General features: G+C 32.2%; 2 protein-coding genes across 3 annotated transcripts; both read left to right on the top strand.

Annotated features, from left to right (window-relative positions):
- Positions 1 to 8,790: 8,790 nt before the first annotated feature.
- Positions 8,791 to 10,266, top strand: LOC134727048 (metallothionein 20-II). The gene is made up of 3 exons (XM_063591437.1): positions 8,791 to 8,944; positions 9,636 to 9,752; positions 10,087 to 10,266. Exons 1-3 carry the CDS (start codon positions 8,917 to 8,919, stop codon positions 10,158 to 10,160), a joined length of 219 nt encoding a protein of 72 aa, XP_063447507.1. The 5' UTR covers positions 8,791 to 8,916; the 3' UTR covers positions 10,161 to 10,266.
- A 2,072-nt stretch (positions 10,267 to 12,338) lies between these two features.
- LOC134727059 (profilin-2-like) lies at positions 12,339 to 20,688 on the top strand. Of its 2 annotated transcripts, none has more exons than XM_063591456.1 (2): positions 12,339 to 12,464; positions 19,352 to 20,688. In XM_063591456.1, the coding sequence occupies exons 1-2, from the start codon at positions 12,411 to 12,413 to the stop codon at positions 19,742 to 19,744; spliced, it is 447 nt and encodes a 148-aa protein (XP_063447526.1). In that variant the 5' UTR covers positions 12,339 to 12,410; the 3' UTR covers positions 19,745 to 20,688. The 2 variants fall into 2 exon arrangements, with proteins under 2 accessions (XP_063447526.1, XP_063447518.1); XM_063591448.1 differs by lacking the exon at positions 12,339 to 12,464 and adding an exon at positions 16,808 to 17,032.
- Positions 20,689 to 22,163: the final 1,475 nt, after the last annotated feature.

The following is a 22,163-nucleotide window of genomic DNA, read 5'->3' on the forward strand; positions in this document are numbered from 1 at the left end:
AATGTAATTGTGACATAGGTTTACATATCTAATAATAAGTATGTTTAAGAACGTGACATAATATCTATCTGTGTGCAAAACAACTGTGTGCAAAACATCATCTGACATAAAGCGTGTGCAAAAATCCATATCAATCTAATTACTATGTTATTACGCAGTAACGTATTGATTTTATCATGAGGCCATCGAGAAGGGTCAGTATATTGTTCGACATACACTCTGGTTATACAATGTCGTGATACCACAGAAATAAGTACAAATAAAATTTAGAATGATGAAAATTAATTATACATTATTTTCTGATTTTAACCATGTCTTCATTAAGTTAAGCGAAACTGAATATTTAAATAATGACATATGGCATACTATTTACTATGTCGGACCTCAGATAACATAGATTTTGCACACGAAACTTTCGCAAATGGTTATATAAAAATCGGCATATTACTAAACAACAACTATTCTATTTTATAGCACATTAAGCAGACCAATTTAAACGAACAAAATGCCTGGACCTTGTAATTGCATTGAAAGTAAGTAGCTAACATATGTTTTAACTTTTAATTGGAAATATAACTTGAAATATAATGTGATTGATTATTGAACATAAATGTTATGTATATTAAAAAAAAATGATAAGTGCATTTGAAAAACAAAAATGAAAAACAGAGGTAATAATATGAATGTACATTCGTCTTCTTTCTTTGAGAACCTCCCGCTTCATCTACTAATTACTGCTATGCAACTATTCATTTTTTTTTGGGGTGACCAGAAATATTAGTAGCTTTTGCGGATTAAATATTCATTTTCATGTGTTGCTTCGCACGCAATTTTTCTTGCAGCCTTACCGAGGCAAATTATTCATTTTCAAAAATCTCTTGTCCCCTTCCGTAGATCAAATGATCGCTGTCCTACCTTGATGTCATTGATGGTTGACGTGCAGTACATGTAATTACACCCTTGAATATTAAGGTAAACTGACTGGTAAAAATTTTCAAATGTTTTCCATTTATGGTGTATTCATTATTAATCGTTGGATACCAAATTAAATGGATTTGGTTGGTACAGGTAAATAACGAATTAAATGTTCAACGAATTACAAACTTTGATCAGGCTTGTTTGCATACATCGGCAGTACTACGAAATTAAGTGCATACACATACTAGTTTTCCTTTAACCACGAAAATTGGTTCCCACAAAAAAAGTACAATATATAATACAAGTGAAAGTTAAAAGATTGATTGTGAGTCAATTGAAATCACTAATAGGTTTTTTTTACTTTATGTGTAGCAAACGTGTGTATCTGTGGTACTGGATGCAGCGGGAAATGTTGTCAATGTGGAGACGCCTGTAAATGTGCCAGTGGCTGTGGATGTTCCGGATGTAAAGTTGTTTGCAGATGTCCTGGTTTGTTCATTTTTACAGTCCACATTTTTTAAATATTCATTTTATTTAGATAATTTTAATTTTAACAAACGGTTTTTTTTTCATTCTCAGGAACTGCTTTAAATTGGATATGTGTAGAAAGTAAAAAAAATGATGATAAACTGAAACATTCCCCGTGTTATCGTTTTATTTAGTGCATGTTTGCTCGTGTCTTGACCTTTATTTCAGTATGGAAATCGTCAAATTACAAAATCCTACTTCATTAACTAACGAACCTGTAATGGAAAAATTTACAATTTTACTAATATCAAAAAACAATTTTCAGAAAGGAAGTTGAAAATGATTTTTTTGTACATGCTTCTGTTTATATATGAATCTTTTATAATTATGAAAATACATCGATCCATCGCTCTTGATACCATCAATCATTGATTTCTTCAATAAAACATAAACACATTATATTGAAATGCCTTTTCAAATGCCTTTTCAAATGATTTTTTATTATATTTTAGGAACCTGTGCGTGTGGATGTGACTGTACTGGTCCGACAAACTGCAAATGTGAATCTGGGTGCTCCTGCAAGTGACATAAAGACAATTACATCACGCTCAATATAGACATACTTGTAACTCATATAATTCATAAAAGATTGCGTGATGTTCATTGATATCAAATAAACAAACTTTTAATAATATGTTTTGTTGATAAATATATATTCATATTGACATAAAATTAAGAATGGAAACGTGGAATGTGATAAAAGAGACAACTACCAAACTAAAGAGCAGAAAACAACTTTAGACCACAATTTGGTCTTCAATACAGCTTGAAAATCCTGCACCCGAAGAAGTGCTTCAGCTGGCCCTTGAAAAAATCGTGTACTAGTCCAGTGATAATGGACGTCATACTAGATCCAAAATATACAAGTGAACTTAAATTAAAAATCATGCAATACTAACAAAGGCCAGATGCTCTTGACTTGGGAGAGGCGCAAACATGTGGCGGGGTTTAACAGGATTTGTTGAGATCTCAATCCCCCCCCCCCCTTATCCCAGTAGCAAGAGTAGAAAAAACGCACAGCATATATATATACAATTAATTATTAGCACAGTTGGAAACTCATTGGCACTGAGGGTAGACATTTGCATGTCCGAAAACCCTTGGTAAAATGAGTTGTAAGTTAGATTACTCGGGTTGTATAAGTACACAGTCATGTCGATCGAAAAAGTATCGTGGAATCATCTAATCGCCATACAGGAACGTTGCTATGATCTAAGCATTGAGTCTCTATTTACCAGCTTATTACGCCTTATTTAAACTCACCATTCGAAAATAAAATCATGAAGAAATAAATACTCGTTCTCTAAATCGTCTTCGGAGTTGGATACTTTTGGTATAAACTTGGCGAGTGATTAAAGGAAGGGTTGAAATGTTCTGTTTAAGCCCAACAATAGCAGAGGAGTATTTAGTGTAAGCATTAATAGTTAGTACGTCACTACGTCCCAAAATTGGTTTCCGCTCACTTACTGTAGTTTGCCTTAACCAAATGTTAAAAATTATTGGAACAATGCTTTTATAATTATTACTATAAAACACTTATCAAGATTGTATTTAGCTGGAGTCACTTTTTACTTTCCAGAATTTTGCCCCATTTACAAATGGAAAAAATGATGAATTTTTCGCTACCGTTTTCTATTTAAGGTTTGACTGAAGCAAATGTTATGAAACTTATGCACAATGCTTATTACCACAAAACATAGTTCGATGTGAAATTTGTGGCGACATTTTTAGCTTTCTAGGGTTATGATCCTTTACAAATTGAAAGATTGCTGAATCTTTCGTTTCGTTCACTTACTTCAGTTTGCAGCAAGCAAATGTTATGGAACTCATTCGCTTTGCTTATTGCCACAAAAGATAGATAAAGTACGAATTTGGGCGGTGTCACTTGTACTGTTCTTGAGTTATGTTCCTTTATAATGTTATATGCAGGCGAGGGAATCAGCTGTGTCATAGTAGCAAAAATCACCATATATAAAGTACTGTCATTGCAGCATCATATTATTAAGAGTACGAACACATTAGTTGAGTGAATTTGAGTAAAACAATAAAACATATTTACTAAAATGTTATATATAAAAAACACCGAACTCTTAATGAAAATTCAAATTGGAAAAATTCTTAACAAATGGTAAAATCATAACACCAAACACGACAAACGAATGAAAACCAACGGACATGCATACAGGAAATTCCCTCTGTAGAAATATAGACGATTTAACCTGGTTTTACAGCTAGCTCGACCTCAGTCTAACTGATACATGTATGTGATTCGCATACACATAAAATTATATTGACAATAGTGTGTGAATAAAATAATCAGACATAAAACTAGAAGGTAAAAATGTCAAAAATAGAGGTATAACAGTTAAGATCAGTTAACATTGTGTAAAATTCGTTATTTCTATAAAGAGTAACAAATATGTATACATAATACAACGAAAACCAAAATGGCATATAGACAAAGCACATCAGCAAATATGAAAGTCAAAAATACAAACAATGACACACAGACAACAACATATTAATGGGATGCATAAGTACCGAGACAAGCCAAATGGAAATTATCTAAACTGTACAAGTAAGTAAAGGTTAATAATCTACAAATAGATTTAAAGAAACACTATAGCACTATATTAAGATGATTAAAACATTCAAACTGTGTACATATATAGATATAGGAAGATGTGGTATGAGTGCAAATGAGACAACTCTCCATCCAAATAACAATGAATAAAAGTAAACCATTACAGGTCAATTTACGGCCTTCAACATGGAGTCTTGACTTTCATCGAACAACATGATATAAAGAGCCCGAAAAATAACTAATGGCAAATTTTCAATCGGGAAAACCAACACTCTAATCTAATCATTCTAAAACGAGAAACATGTATGAACTAAAACCACAGACGACAACATCTGTACATTAGATTCATGACTTACATGTAGGACAGGCGCAAACTTTAGCTATGTTTCAAAACAAACAAGTATGATTTGTGATTTTGATACGGAATATATATCAAGAGGTCTTGGTATCTTTTTTTTTTAAAGGACGAGACGTTCTAAACAAATAAATTAAATTAAAACTAAAACTCCAATAAAATATAACTAGATGCTCTCAAGAGCCTGTGTCGCTCACCTGTATTTACTATTGCTTTCGAATCATGTAAAAAAAGTGTTAAAATCATAATTGATAGTATTAGATATTACATACTATTAGTACTATAGTGATATATAACATAATAACCAAAAACTGCAAAATTTCGGGAATTGTTGTAATAGTTAACAGACGACGACGACGACGGACAACGAACACCAATTGATGAGAAAACTCCGCTTAACATTTTCATGTTAGATATTACAATATTTATTATCTACAGTAATTGATTTTACAGTTAGCTTTAAACTATAGTATAAGTCGGAACCGAAAGAAATGATTGACCCGTACTTCTATCTTTATTCTTATCAGTAATGTTATTCTTACATAGGTACAGAGAAGATAAAATTACAGCATATTTGCTATGTCATGTGTAGGATGGATATTTTTTTTATCCTTCCTAGTATTAAATGTTATTGCGACATAATTTAACATATCTTATTTATTAGTGTGTTTGGTAACGTGTTAAAATCTCTCTGTGTGCAAAACATCACCTGACATAAAGCGTGTGCAAAAATTTGATTCAATCTGATTTCTATGGTATAAAGCAGCAAAATATTGACTTTGACATGAGGCTCTGAAGAAGGGTCAGTATGTTGTTTGACATAATTTGTGGTTATAATTATGAAATATCTTAATAAATATAGTACACAGTAAATTTACAGTGATGTAAATCGATTATATTTTTTCACTAGTTTCAACCTTGTCTTTAAAAATCTAAACTAGACTAAAAATGTTGATAATGAAATATGGCATAGCATATATACTATGTCGGACCTCCGATAACATAGTTTTTTGCACACGGAATTGTCTCAAATGAATATATAAAAATCGTCATACTACAAGACAACATTAAAGTATTTTTTACATCTTGCATAGCTTAATGCGGCTGCATTAATTCATCAATTTGTATTTTCTCTTGAATTTATGATACCAAATGTTTAAGTGGGGTACAATCATCATTAGTCTTCTCTCGTTCGGAACTAAAACTATTGATAAATAAGTTGTCAGTAATGTAAGCTGTACAGGTTGTATAAAACACAGTTTTGTCCGATCGGAATAGTTTAAAATTCTCATTGCGAGTACAGCTGATAAGTGCTATAATCTGTAAATTGTAGAAATCTTGCATCAGTTCTCTCAGGGGTTCATATCCGATTGCAATAATCAGCCTTGTCGGCCTGCATTGTGAAATTTATTATTGTATTTGTGTATATGCTCACAACCTGAATATGAATGAAATGGGACATAAAGCAACTGCTGAAATAAGAGCTAGAGTTATCCCGCTTAGACTCAAGGTTTTTGGCTAAAATACGATGTGTTTGACTAAAAGTATGCGACATTATATCATTAATCTTTAACAGTACATTGTATCCTTGATATTAACGTCTCTCTTTTTATATTTTTTGTTCACCAGAACACCGTCTCAAAGTTTTGTTTTCATGTATATTTCTATATATCTGCGTTGGAAAATATTTTCTGTACCTTTACGTTACAACCCTCTTTTTAATTACCTTTAATGTAGCAGATTCTTTATTATATCTCATTACCGCCTGCTCAAAGTTTTTATTAAGATTATTAATTTAAGGGATGAATGTATCATTTTTTTTTTTATCTTTTGATGGCAATTGTTCATTTTCAAGTCGCAAATTTGGTTTTTAGCGAAGCGAGCGTCAAAAAATATTTTCGAGCGCAAATTATTCATATACAATTGAGAGTAGAAAATGGAAATAGGGAATGTGTCAAAGAGACAACAACCTGATTTAAGAGCAGAAAACAGCCGAAGGCCGCCAATGGATCCTCAATACAGTGAGAAAATCCAGCAACCTGCGGCTTGCTTCAGTTGGCCCCTAAAGAAAAAAATGTATTAGTTAAGGGATAATGAGCGTCATAATAAACGCCGAAATATACAAATGAACTTATAAAAAATCATACAAGATTAACAAAGGGCAGAGGTTCCTGACTTGGGACAGGCGCGAAAATGTATGCCTGGGATAAGAACATCCTTAGTTTTCGAAAAATTCAACAAGACATAAAAATAGAAGCCAAAAAAGTTAAAAATAGAGTTATAGCAGTCAGCATGGTGTTAATATATTCCTCATCACTATAACAAAAAACAAATATGCCAAAAATGAAAAAAAAAACAAAATGGAATAAAGATAAAGGAAACCAGCGAATATGAAAGACAGGAATAAAAATTAAAAAAAAACCACAGACAACAGCATATTGGCGGACTGCACAAGTGCCCCGATACGTCAAAAGGAAATTTTAAAAAAGAAAAAGAATATACAGTAAAGGTTTATGATTTACAAAGATAAATAAGAGAACACTATAACACGTAAATAAGATGACAAATAATGTCACAGTACATATTGCAACGTGTTTTCGTGTGTAAACGTATTTTTCTTTTTTTATCTGTCTCATAACATTATACCCCGCTAGCTCGGCCGTTTACGTTACTGGTAGAGAGGGTTCGGCCTGTGCTTTCGCTCCAGGACTTCTGACAGCATACTGATTGTACAACGAAACAGTAAATTCAATAAATGACAGGTATAAGAAACCTAAAAATGACCACTGATGACGATTTGCCAAGCAATGTATTTGCTCATATAACAAATGACCATAATTCATAAAACCGTTTCATATTTAATAGATAAAGACAATATAAATACATAAATATCGCGGTATCTCCGTGTGAAAATATCAATTCATAATTCCAATACATTTTCGAACTTCCCCTTTTTGGACAAACGAGGTGAAAATTACCCATTACAAGTTTACCAATTCAAAGACGCGTTTGGCCTTAGTGCTATCTAATTAAATAAAATAATATGATACTAGCATTTTGAGGTGTCCGTCTACTTAAAATATTGAGAGTACTTAATAGTCTAGTCGTCTTTAACTAAAATATTATTATTTAATCAATCAAGTTGTGACGTCAAACTTCCGAGACAAAATAAATATACCCACTGGTTCCCATCGACTTTGTAAGACAAGATCATGAAGCTCATTATTCTATGATTAGGAAACAAAAATCGGTCCATTAAAAAAACCATCGCATTTATCTATACCCGTTTAATTTTCAGTCCAACCAGAGCAATGTCTGAAAACGTTTTTTCAATATCATTGACCCAAAACTAAAACATGCGATAATACAAAATTCTATTTTAGAGTAAGGCACGAACAATTTAGTAGATTGACGAACGTTACTCCAAAATACCCCTCGGATTAACCATCTGTCTAAATATCGCTTTCAAACTGAACTCCATCTCTTAATAAACCCGAAATCATAAAATATCAAGCTTAGTGTACAATTCCCTCTATTTATTCTGGAACGTACAACTTACCAATACGAAAGTTTTCCCCAATCTAAAGAAATACTGCCCTGACGAACTTTAAATATTTAAGTCTGGACATTGCGTCTCAAGCACGAGAAAAACGATCCCCGCGAAAAAGTGACCGGACAACTATAGTTATATATAGTATCTAAAAATAGAAATAGGGGAATTTACGATGACCCATAAACGTTACAATATATAATCTATATTTAAGACCGTCATGTATTTTTGTGAATTTGACACGGAAGATATGTAAACAAGGTCTTAGTATCTTCTTAATAAAAATGTTTTTTTTTAGAAAACAAGGACGAGACGTTATAAAAAATACTAATGTATCGAAAAAGGTGTCTAATTTCAACATTAACTTATCATAAAACTATAATAGTATAACTTGGAAAATAAATATCAATCCTGAAAAGATTTATCGATCCGTACTTAAAAGTACAGCATGTTTGCTATGTCAGTGTAGGAAAGATATTTTTATCCTTCCTTGTATTAAATATCATTGTGACATAGTTTTATATATCTTATTTATTAGTGTGTTAGGTAACGTGCTAAAATATCTATCTGTGTGCAAAACATCACCAGTCATACAGCGTGTGCAAAAAATCCGGTTCAAACTTATTGATATGTTATGACGCAGTAGAATATGGATTTTGACATGAGGCTCTCCAGAAGGATCAGTATGTTGTTCGACATACATGCTTGTTATTAAATGTAGTAATACCTTAAGAATAAAGTACAAATAAAATGAAGAATAATGTAAATCGATTTAATTACTTTCGCTAATTTGAACCATGTCTTTGTTAAGTAATGATATATGGCATAATATACACTATGTCTGACCTCCGATAACATAGGTTTTGCACACGGAAATTTTCTGAAATAGCTATATAAAAATCGACATACTACCAGACACCACCCATACTAGTAAAAGGATATTAATAAGATCTACTAAGCAGACCAGCTTCAACGAATAAAATGCCTGGACCTTGTAACTGCATTGAAAGTAAGAAGCTTACAATTTTATCTTTAAATAATTTGAAATTGAGAATGGAAATGGGGAATGTGTCAAAGAGACAACAACCCGATCTTGTGTCTTGATTATTGAAAACTAAACAAATGTTGATGAGTTCACTTATGTTATAATTTCTAAAAAATCATTCTCGTTAAAATTATTGTAAAAGTAAGACAGGATAAAGGGCCTCTTTTTATTCATGATGTTGTAAAGTTCTTTGCAAAATAATGATATTTGTTTTGATAAATTAAAGAAACAAGAAAATCGATCAATGTATGTTGTGAGATAATTATGCGTAAGAAGTTGGCAAATGAAATTAAAATACAAATGCACACTATCCTATTTATATGTGTTCTGTTGTCTCCCCTTTATCCCCTGGTCTCGCTTATTTATTACTGCTGCGCATAAGGAACGACTTTTTATTATTATTTTAGGGGAGGCCAGAACGAATTTTTGCAGAATGAACATTTATTTGTTGCTACCCACGCTAACTTTCCCAATGGCCTTAGCGAGGCAGAATATTAATTTTCATAATCATAATCTTAAAAACTAACTTTAGGGGAAACCACCTTGTAACAATTTTCAAATATTTCTCATTGATGTAATACAATTGAAAGTTATAAGATTCGGTATGCCATAGTCAGTTGACTTCACTTATTATATGTCTGCTTTTACTTTGCAGCAAACGTGTGTATCTGTGGAACCGGATGCAGCGGGAAATGTTGTCGATGTGGAGACGCCTGCAAATGTGACAGTGGCTGTGGATGTTCCGGATGTAAAGTTGTTTGCAAATGCTCAGGTTTGTTCATTTTACAGATTTTAAAAGAATTAATATTTTAAGAAGTAAACTTTTAAACAACCGCATGTTTTTTTCTTTTTCTGTGCAGTAACTGCTTTAAAAGATGTATGATTTTATGATGGATTTTATGACTCATTTTACAGAAGGTTGTAATTTTTTTCGGTATATTTCCTTGTTTAATGACCAGAATCATCATGATACAAAAATACGTCTACTTCATTTTATAGAAAAGCGCTTATGATAATATAAATCAATCAGAAGAAAAATAATCTGATAAAACATATACACATTATATTAGATATGCCTATTAAAATGAGATTTTATTATGTTTTAGGTACCTGTGCATGTGGATGCGACTGTACTGGTCCAACAACCTGCAAATGTGACTCTGGGTGCTCCTGCAAGTGACATAAAAACAATCACATCACGATCAATATAGACATAATTGTAACTCACATCATTCATAAAAGAATTCGTGATGTTCACTGATATCAAATAAACATTTTTTTAATAATTTGTCTGTTGATAAATTTGTATTCATAGATATAAGAAGAAGTGGTATGAGTGCCAATGATACAATTTTAGGTAAAAGTACGATCTTTAACACAGAGCACCGAAGAGCAAGCTATAAAGGGCCTTAAAAAAGTGTTAAACCATTCAAACTGTCTAATATATTTAAAAGACCGGTAAACGAGAAACACTTATAAACCGCATCCACCAACGAAAACTACTAAACACAACTGATTTAGGACATGTGCAAACACATGAGGGTTTAAACGTTTTAATAAGAACCAACCTTCACTCTTATATGAAACAACATCACAACATAGAAAGATGCACTATAAAATATCAACTGAAATAGCTGAAGTCAATCAAAAGACAAAACACAAGTGAACATGCACTGAAAAAATAAATATGATCAATGAAAATACAAAATAAGTTAAAAAAAAAAAGGTGACTTATTAAAGGCAACAGTAGTATACCGCTGTGAAATGTTAAACAATTTCAGTAAAATGACAATAACCTTGAAAAAATCCAACAATTGCAATTACAATAATATAAACAGATAATGAAAATAATTGTGCTGTAAGGTATATAGTTTAAATGGAGAATGGATTTTACAAAATAAATAATATTCATAGTACGAAGAATTGAAAATGTATATACATTGTATATAGTATATTTACCTATATACTTATCAGCACATTTGGAAACCGATTGATACAAGCAAACATTTGCATGACTGAAATATGTTTTCTTGATTTGATAGTTGTAATTTGTCATTAAACTTGTCTCGTTCATAAAAACACAGTTCTGTCCAATCGGAATAGTTAATTATAATCTACACATATTAGGAACCTTGTTTCAGGGCTGCATCCTAGTCGACATGCATTACGGAACTTATTATTGTATTTGTATATTTTGTTCTCGTCCTGAATATGAAATGAAATAGTTGTCAATGGACGTTAAGCAAGTAACTGCTAAAGAGCTAGAGTTATCCCGCTTTAGCTAAATGGTAATTTGTTAAATGTAAAATACCATATTTTTGACTTTAAGAGTGCGACATTATATCATGAATCTTTAAACATATCTTTTTTTTCAAATAAGGACCCAATGGCGTCCACCTTTTCATAATATATTTTTCACAAGAACATTGTCTCAAAAGTTTTTTTTATGTATTATTATTCCTATATCTACGTTAGAATTGTTTTTTACCTCTTTTTATTTACCTTTTACTTTGCAGGCTAACAGTTGTTATTACGAGTTTTGCTTTTAAATTGAAATGTATCAATTGATTCTTTTTTCAAATGCAATTGCTTAATCGTACCGTACAATATAAAATGTTATCTTAACTACCATTCCTTCCTGAGTTAGAAATTAAATTTGTTTTCTTGTTGACATTATTTGATGTCAAGTAGGCAAGAAAAAATAAACATAAGGGAAGGATAGAAATTGTCGGTCAGGGTGACATCAACGAGCGTATCCAGTCGAATTTTTAACGATGTGATACTAAACAAATATATAAAGGGGACAGGGAGGTACCCCCTACGACCCTTAAATCCTCAGCTGAAAAGGGTAGGTTTGTTAGTCTTAATTAATGTGTTGACGAATAAAAATCTTAGAAATATATCGATAAAAATTTAAAGTATGAATATATCCTCAATGCATGAAGTAACTGAAATAAGCATTGGATCTTTGTTGATGCATTGTAATTTAAGATCATAATTGCAACATGTAAACTCTATCATTAGCGTCGAAGAAACAAACTATTAACCTCAGGACCAGAACTCCCTGTTAAATAAACATCGAAAATGAAGTTCTTTTAAATGGTTGATTTTCAAATAGAATTTAAACTCTTTAAAACTTAACAGAAGAATAAAAATGTCTGTAAATCAATAATATTCCAATATTCCTTTCAATATAGTGTACACAAACGATTAGATAAGCACTTCTAAATATTTACATAGCAAAACAGCACTGCATTTTAGGCTTTATATTATCATCAATCAACAAATATTAACAAATAAACTTAGGTTTCATGTTACTATAATAAAGACTTCTGGTAAATTAACTTCGTAAGACACGATCCGTATATTTCAAGAGATACATGTACTTCTCATTTTATTTTAAATCATTTACGTGTATTCTATTCCCAGAATGCAGGAATTTAGATTAAGAATGGGATTGTTAGGTGACAGTATGGACAATGATGTAAGTACATGTATTTTTATATGTCGTCTGCTCTTTGTTTTAAAAGATTTTTGTACAAAATACTTTCATTGTCAGCCTTATCTGAAGTACGTAAAAACTAATAGATGATTCTAGAAATTTAACAGTAACTTTCAAAGAGCTGTTGAAAATAGACACACATTTGTCATTTAGGGGCCTTTAATAGCTGACAATGCGGTATGGGTTTTGCTCATTTTTGAAAGACGTACGGTGACCTGTATAGTTGTTACTTTCTGTGTCATTTGGACTCTTGTGGAGAGTTGTCTTGTTGGCAATTATACCACATGTCGTTTCTTTTATATACACTAGATGCTTTTCAGTTAAGTATGACTTCCATGTTCACTGAATTAGTACACATTTTTATTTAGGGGCCAGCTTAAGCCCGCCTCCGGGTGCGTTTTTTTTTTGGCTGCGTTGAAGACCGATTGGAGGCCTTCGACTGCCGCTCTATGGTCTGGTTGTTCTCTCTTTGACACATTCATGATTTCCATTCTCAATTTTATAATAAGTCGATTGATTGAATTGTGCTTGCTAAACGTCCAGTGACGAATGTTTGATACATACTCACGATATGTGAGTACCTATATCAGAACCTATCTTTAAGTTAATATTAAAGATAATGGGAAATAATAATAGACTACAATATTGTGCATTGTTAGAGACTAATGTATAGATGTGAACCTCAACACTTTAGATTGAATAAAAGGAGCGCAAAAAGGGTCAATTTCAACTGAAGTCAATTTGGATCTCCTCATTACTTTCAGTTTTAAAATCTGTTGGATCATCCCAATGACAATGCTTGCTTACACTAGAACCCAAGGTCTGTGTCGTACACATTGATAGGCAGTGACATCCTTTTCAAACGCTAAAAACAGTGCAATTAAATTCTTGCAGCGCATGTCGATTAGCATTGGCCACTGTCTAAAGCAGTATGTTAGGCAGAAAAGTTAACTAAAGCAGAACTTTATAACAGACAGTGTATGTGCGTATTGTGCAAATTGAAATAACAGTGACATTTGTTTCAAACGCTCAATTCAAAATTTAAATTACACTGTAAATTACCTAGAATAATCTTCTAAGTAAAATTTCAGCCTAAATTGTATCTTTTTAGAATTTTGTTCTCGTTCTTTCGAGACCAAAGTAATGCAATATATGGGGTCATATATTTTCAATTGTGTTTTATATCATACGGAGCCCTGTTGGTCTCATACATATTATAAAGTGTCTTTTAATGTCCTGCGCTGAGAATGTGTAAAGTCTAGCGCTGGAGATGTAAAGTCTAGCGCTAGAGATGTAAAGTCTAGCGCTGGAGATGTAAAGTCTAGCGCTGGAGATCTAAAGTCTAGCGCTGGAGATGTAAAGTCAAGCGCTGAAGATGTAAAGTCTAGCGCTGGGGATGTAAAGTTTAACGCTGGAGATGTGTAAAATATAGTGCTGGAGATGTTAAGTCAAGCGCTGGAGATGTAAAGTCTGGCGCTGAAAATGTAAATTCAAGAGCTGGAGATGTAAAGTCAAGCGCTGGAGATTTAAAATCAAGCGCTGAAGATGTAAATACCAGCGCTTAAGATGTAAAGTCAAGCGCTGGAGATATAAAGTCTAGCGCTGGAGATGTAAAGTCAAGCGCTGGAGATGGAAAGTCAAGCGCTTCAGATTTAAAATCAAGCGCTGGAGATTTGAAATCAAGCCCTGTAAATACCAGCGCTTAAGTAACGTCAAGCCCTGGAGATAAAAAGTTTAGCGCTGGAGATGTAAAGTCAAGCGCTGGAAGTGTAGCTGGAGATGTAAAGTCAAGCGCTGGAGATGGAAAGTCAAGCGCTGGAGATGGAAAGTCAAGCGCTGGAGATGTAAAATCAAGCGCTGGAGATGTAAAGTCTAGCGCTGGAGATGTTAAATCAAGCGCTGGAGATATATAGTCTAGCGCTGGAGATGTGCAAAGTCTTGTGCTGGAGAATTAATGTCAAGCGCCATAGATAAAACACGATTTTACATTTCTAGCGATAGACCTTACATCTCCAGCGCTTGATTTTACATCTTCAGCGCTGGACTTTACAGCTATAGTGCTGGACTTTACATTTCCAGCGCTTGACTTTACATCTCCAGCGGTTGACTTTACATCTTCAGCGCTGGACTTTACATCTATAGTGCTGGACTTTACATTTCCAGCGCTTGACTTTACATCTTCAGCGCTGGAATTAACTTCTCTAGCGATTTATTTTATATCTACAGTGCTTGACTTTACATCTCCAGCGCTAGACTTTGCATACCTCCAGCGCTAGATTTTACATCCCAAGCGCTAGACTTTACATCTTCAGCGCTTGGCTTTACATATCCAGCGCTAGACTTTAGATCTTCAGCGCTGGACTTTACATCTCCAGCGCTATACTTTACATCTCGAGCACTAGACTGTACATCTCTAGCGCTAGACTTTACATCTCCAGCGCTAGACTTTACACATCTTCAGCGCAGGACTTTAAAAGACACTTTATAATCGGTGTGAGACCAACAGGGCTCCGTAATATCATACCCCTTTTTAAAAATTTCGATTCAGATATCCTTAAAGCATTGAATGAACAAATATATATATCTCATTCGAATCAAAACCACAGCTTACATTTTGTCAGTAAAATCTTTTAACTTGGCAATGTTTATGTTGTACAAATTAAAATTAGATTAATTTAAAATATAATCGCTTTAAACTGACCAGTCTCACGAATGAAAGTATTCAAACATATTAATTTGATTAAGCTATGAATAATATCTTTGTTCCAACTATAAATATTTTTTACATATATCATCTGTACGGGAAATATAAATATTGAAACCGAAAATGAGAAAATTTGCTAAGATGCATGCGGTAAGAATATTTATTTTACTGTTAACTTGAAATTAATGTTGTCATACCTTAAGTTACTATACTTTTAATATTAATTTTAACCAGCTATTATTAAGATGTTAGCATTAAAGGTTGTTCAGATCAAAGTATGTCGTGCTATGCAGTTTTGAGGCCTAAATGTTGTACTAAGATGCATAAATATTAAATAGGTCGAATAACTTGCATTTTAAAATTCATCTTGGTCTTTGAGTAGTGCTCAAAATTAAAATCGAGCCAAAATCTGCATAAGCCAATTGAAAGAATATGGAAACATATAATTCCTCTATTTTTTTATAATTTAAAAAGATTCAACAGGTCACTAGTAAATTGTAGTTATTTTTCAAAACTGTAAAGTAAAATGCAAGATGGTATCGCGGATTTTGTAAAAGGGGGCTTCAAACCATAAAAAGAGGAATTATTTTGTGCAACACAATATATATATTTATATTTCCAATCACCGGCGGAGGGGTGCCATTGAAATAAGACTTCTTTTAGAATCTCGTTCCTGTTTTTAAACTGTGTTTCTACCCTCGACGCTTTGGTTTAAGTACACAGTCAATATTATAGAACGAAAAACATAATTTAGAAGTCTGGATGTTTCATCAAAGTCGAAACAGAAAACCTAAATATTATCAAAACTATGAGTGGTGCGTTTCTATTTCACAAAATCTGTTATTACATATGGTCATTTCTTATTCTTAAAAAAAAACTTTACAGTACGAGTGGTTTTGGGGTATTTTTTCCCTCACCAGTAGGCTAGATATATAAGGATGTGGTATCACTGCCAATGATACAACACTTCATCCACGTCACAATTTGTAAAAAAAAAGTAAACCATCATACGTCATATATAGATATAAGAAGATGTGGTATGAGTGCCAATGAGACAACGTACTCTCCATCCTAGTCCCAGTTTGTCAAAGTAAACCATTACAGGTCAAAATACGGTCTACAAAACTGAGTCGTGCCTCTTAATATTCCGTTCACAAAATAGGACTGTTTGACGACAGGGAGATCAAAATGTAGCTCATTGGAACTTTTAAATTGTAATCTCACAGCATCCGTCTGCCTCTCTGTTGATAAGTTTACGGATGCCAAGAAAGAACAATAAGTAAATAACGTCAGGTAACGTTGTTCAAAGAATTCCGTTGGTAGTTACGGAGAAAAATTTAAAAGTCTGACAGGTTATGAGTATACAACTAAACACATTTAAAGTCTTAAGAGGTAAATAAATTGAAGTGCAATATAAAAGTAAACAATATAACCGCCTTTGTGTTTATTTATCCCCAAGAATAGGGCTATACAAACTGGATTATTGTATGCTTCTCTTATACTGGTACCCTCATCAATTAAATCACAACTTTGTTCTTTATCCATGCTAAACATTTAATTTGATTAAGCGCCCTGATCGTCAAGTGAACCATAAAAATGTTCTGTCAGTCTATTGTATTCCGTTCAAAATATTATCATCTGATTTACAATACATGTAATCTTAGGTTTTGATTTGATATTTAACACCGTTTATCCTATCCATCTATCTACACACAATATTTATACAGAATTCAAATTTGTGTTTGATGATCGGATTAGACATACAAAAATGGTGACTTTAGAATCAAATAGGAACGTAGAGAAAGGCAGACGGGTGGAATTGCCTCCTATTTTAACTGATACTGAGGTATGTTTCCGAAAATTTCATTTCAGAATTTTAGAAGGACTTCAGGTCAAATATGTCATATTTTCGTTCTAATGCATCTATTTTTTAGGGCTATCCGCTCGTGTGCAAATAATGTGGATTCGATCACTGGAATAAGACATAAATTCCTAGTTTTCTGTGTTTATGTTAATTTTGTCAAATTTTTTATTATTAAGAATACAATAAGATTTTATTTTTTAATCTGCATGTTGCAACTTTATTACACAAGTATTGGTGAATTTGATTAGAACAATTATATATAAACTATGTGTTCGAAGTAAGATGGTTATCTTGTGAACTAGAATATGTAAAGTCGACTCTTCACGATGGTCTTGCACATTCAAAGGCTAATTCCTACATATGATAGCAAACTTTGCATGTAATACTTGTCACTGAATGTTTAACAGCTATCGCTAAATCATGTATTGTGGAACACGATCTTGCACTTTCATTTATAACTATAGTTTATTCAAACTGTTTTAGTCGAGCTTTCGTCGAAATGGTTTACCGCTACTTAAAAATGTTTTAAAGAAGTTATTAAAATCACAAAAAACACAAGGTAGATCAAATTCTTACACAACTCTTTCCCTACATGGAAGTTTGTAAATTATAAAAATCTGAATGCACGAATGATTTTCGAAAGAAAATACGATATTACGTCATTTAAAATATACATACTATTTATTTTTTTAATTTTTACAATTAACTGCTCTTCTTGTGAAGAGGACCTTGGCATTTAATACATATAATTAAATGAAATTTTAAACATAGGTTCAATCACTTTAATCAAAGACACGCAATAGTATACCGTAAAACCTCTAAACCAGAACCAATATCAGATCTTTTGATAGTTTTAATTATCAAATTTGCTTTATTTTGATATTGTGTCATTTCTTTTAAAAACAAAAGTTTAAAGATTTTATCTTAAATTGTTCAATAAAGAATACACTGACAGAATCGTCGTTAATGTTACAAACGGTCATACTATATTATTGTCATATACTGGTGAAAAGATTGGCCTTGAAATTTGACTTGAAAAATAAACTGACTGTCCTTGTGTTTTCAAAATAAATTCGATTGAAAAGTCGTGTAGTTAATAAGTCATTCAGACATGAGAATATCTGTGAGTGGAATTTAACATGGGAAGAAAAATTCACGTAGAGGAAAATGAAAAGGGCCACGAAATCCCCCCTTTTTTCGTCGAATCACAGGTAGGGTGTTTTAAAATTTGAAAAACTTAACACTTTAGCTCTTTGTACAACTTACATTTACAAAACGATTGTTTGTCTAGTTTACAAAAAGAACATTGTTACTTGTAATAAATTAAAATCAGGTCTTGGCAAACATTTCGTATAAATTTCATTTAAAGTAAAAGTTTCTTTGTAAAAACAAATTTTAATTGTAAGACGGCACGACCAAGCATAGATACAGAGCATTAACCGAACTATGTGAAGATTTTACTATTGATCTAAAACTCAGTCAAAAGATTTGTCGATCATTTTATCTATGAAATGACGGATGGTATGCATGTCCTATCTTTGATTTAGGTTTTAAGGTGAGATTATATCTAGGATTTTGTTAAATTCGTCGACATTTTAAAAATCTAAATGTAATATGCGTTAAAATTAAATTTATGAGTTCGTAAAATGATTTTTTATGGTTTTTGGAATTTTTAAACTAATTTTTGATAGTGGTAATGTTTTAAACATTTTAAAACCAATCCAACCGATTGAAATTTATGTTTAAATACGATATGAAAATCTTTTGTATTGCAATTTTATGTTAAAATAATGATCTGAGATGCATATATTTTAAATCTTAAGTAATCGTAGATAATGTGGTAAAGACGTCTTATATTGGTCGTGAATTGCTTTGATCTTAATCTTATTAACTTTTGAACATAAACTTAATGTTTGATTACATACATAAGGACCTATTTGTTAATGTTTGTATTTGCATGGGGATGTAAAAAATGGCTGCACATTACCGGGCTTTTAGTTTTTCAAAGACATAATCGTTATATCCTCTGATGTTTAATCTCGTTGTATAGAATATTTCTACTGGATATAACAATTGCAGCATTGTCCAGAAGCGTTTATTGGATGTATTGTATATATTTAGAATATAAACCTTTGTGTCTGCTAATTGCCGCTTTTTAATGGAATCTAAACTTGCAACGATTTATTTGATTTAACATTCAACAAGATACAATTGACGGATTGTTCATTTTAAGGTAAACAATCAAGAAATTGATCTTTTTTATCTTCTTTTTCATAATTTGATGCTGTTTCCATTATAAAGATGCCATGTACTTGGAAAGAATACGTAAACAACGTTCTTTTGGATAGTAACTACGTTTCACGTGCTGCCATTTTAGGGAATGATGGCAAATCATGGGCGACGTCTACTGGATTCTACGTATCACCAGCAGAACTTCGTGAAATCATTCCCGCCTTTGTTGATTCGACAAAAATCAGAAATGAAGGAATATGTTTAAACAATAAACGTTACACGTGTACCCGAATGGACAGTACTATCATGGTTGGTCGGGAAATAGCTACGGGATTTGGTTGCGTTATTTTTAAGTGTAAGACATGTTTAATAGTCGGAATTTATGAGGACGGAGTACATCCAGGAGGGTGCTATAACATGATTTCAAAAGTTGGTGACTATTTGAAAGACCAAGGGTATTGAATATAGAATCAGATTTATTCCAAATGTGCAATATAAGGTATTGACAAGGAAACATCTAAAAGCATGCGAATGCTGTTCATCTAACTGCTTTAGTCAAAAGATGGATTCCGACGTTTAAAGATGTTTTGGATTATGATTAGATTCCTAGTACTAAATCCCATGTCCGAAGGATTTATTCAGTAGTTATGGTAGTTATTGTACAACAAACGTCTGAAGGAACATGAAGACAGCATATATTATTCACCTTACTCAGGACAGGAAGTAATAAAAGACGGAATAATCGGGTTGTTCTAAACGCATGTTATCATTTAGAATAATGTCAAAAGTTGTTACTCTTATCTAACTTATCTCAATGCAATACTTGACTGTATCCTTTTAAAGGATTTAAGTCCAATATTTGTTATTGAATTATTTGGCTTGCTTTTAATCATGCTTCATTTCATATTTATACAACCGGACTTTTATGCATTATTTCTTACTTTATGGAAATTCAGTTCTTTTCATATATATATATTCTGTTTTTTATATTCATAAATTCAAGATTAAAAGGTAAAAATTGATTTGTGTTAAATTACAATTGTTATTCAGGAAATATAGAATTTCTTTTCAATGAGTTTCCATATTTAATCAATTGCAAACATGACTGAAAAGGTATTGGTTTTCCTTATTCAATGCTGAAAGCGGAGAAGTACAAAGAGTATATACATTGAAAATGTTGGCCATTTCAAATCTCATTAAATAATCAATTTTAAATTGATAAAATCACGCGAAATGGATTAACACTGAAGAAATTCAAATGTTCTTGAGTACAGATTAAATCAACAAGAATTTGTTACAAATTATATTTAATGGATCTTGACTTTATGCACTACTGATCTGTCAATTGGAAAACTGATACATATGCATACATGTATAGCTGTATTTGAAATAAAAGTTAAAGAGTATTTAATTTGATATTTAGGTTGATGTCACTGGGATTAAAACATACATCTATGTACTACATACATACATATGCAGAGGTGGATCCTGAACTTTGATGTCTGGGGGTGGGGGGGCACCATGAAACAAAACTTTTAGATTTTTTAGAGATGTATATACGATATATGCGAGTGTGAGTGTTTTGTTTTATGGTTGTTGGGTTTTTTTTTAGAAAAGGAGGGGGGTTTAGATCATCGTATCTATATCTCTATCTTTTATTGTTTTTACTATTTCACTGTATACTTTCTTTTCCTGTCAATTGATCTTTATTATATTTGTCCTCAACATACATCAAATATTTGCCACTGGACAAACAACATACAATCAATCAATATTTTCTTCATCACCTCTATATCTTTTTGCCCTTGCTTCCAGACTTACTTTTTTGTACATTATTCTTATATTTGTAAAACACCTTCATATCTTTACAAATGGTGACCTTTTTTAGCCTCATACATGTACATGGCAATTGAAACAAGAAAAATAAACAAATATTAAAAACCAATTCTTCAGAGAACAATTGAAAGTCTTTCCACCTCGATAATAAGAATGAAATTTAAAAACGATGTTGATGTAAGGTTGTAAATCAAACTGATATAAAAAAAAATAAGATTAATAGGAATATGCAGAAAACTTAATTGTTTAATTATGAACAGAAAATAATTTTTAGCAAAGGTCATAACCTAGAACGTCAAATTGGCCTTTGACCTTCCTTGACCTCAATTTCAAGGTCATAGGTCAGTGATCTCAAATCAAAAGACCCCAGGTCAATCATTTGTATGGTTGTGGAGAAATACTAATTTCAAATGCATAAGTTGAGAAAACTCCTATAAGGGTTAATCAAAACACTTCGACTGAAATAGGTTGAAGTTGCGCCTTTTTTGTAAACAGTAATTTGGCAAACAAATCATATCATTAACTGTAACAGTTTCTTTTGAATAACGATAACAAGCAAAATCCAAAAATTTATAACATGACCTTGACCTTCGACCTTGATCTCAATTTCAAGGTCATATGTCAGTGAACTCAAAACGGAAGACCGAAGGTCAATCACTTGTACGGTTGTGGAGAAATACTGATTTGAAATACAAAAGGGGAGAAAACTCCTATAAGGGTTAACCAAAACACTTTGACTGAAATAGGTTGAAGTTGCGCCTTATTGTAAACAGTTATTTGGCAAACACATCATATCATATACTGTCACAGTTTCTGTGGAATAACGATAACAAGCAATATTCAAAATTTAGAACATGACCTTGACCTTTGACCTTGACCTCAATTTTCTTCAAATGGACCAAGGATTTCATATCAGAATACTGTAGGCCTCTCCAACTTATAACGTATGAAATTATCCAAAAAATCGCCTATCTAAAATTTTCAAAAGGAAATAACTCCTATAAGATGTCGTCCGATCACTCAAGTCAAAATAAACCAAATCATT

This window comes from Mytilus trossulus, chromosome 1 (genome assembly GCF_036588685.1).
Source record: "Mytilus trossulus isolate FHL-02 chromosome 1, PNRI_Mtr1.1.1.hap1, whole genome shotgun sequence".
Classification (NCBI taxonomy): Eukaryota; Metazoa; Mollusca; class Bivalvia; order Mytilida; family Mytilidae; genus Mytilus; species Mytilus trossulus.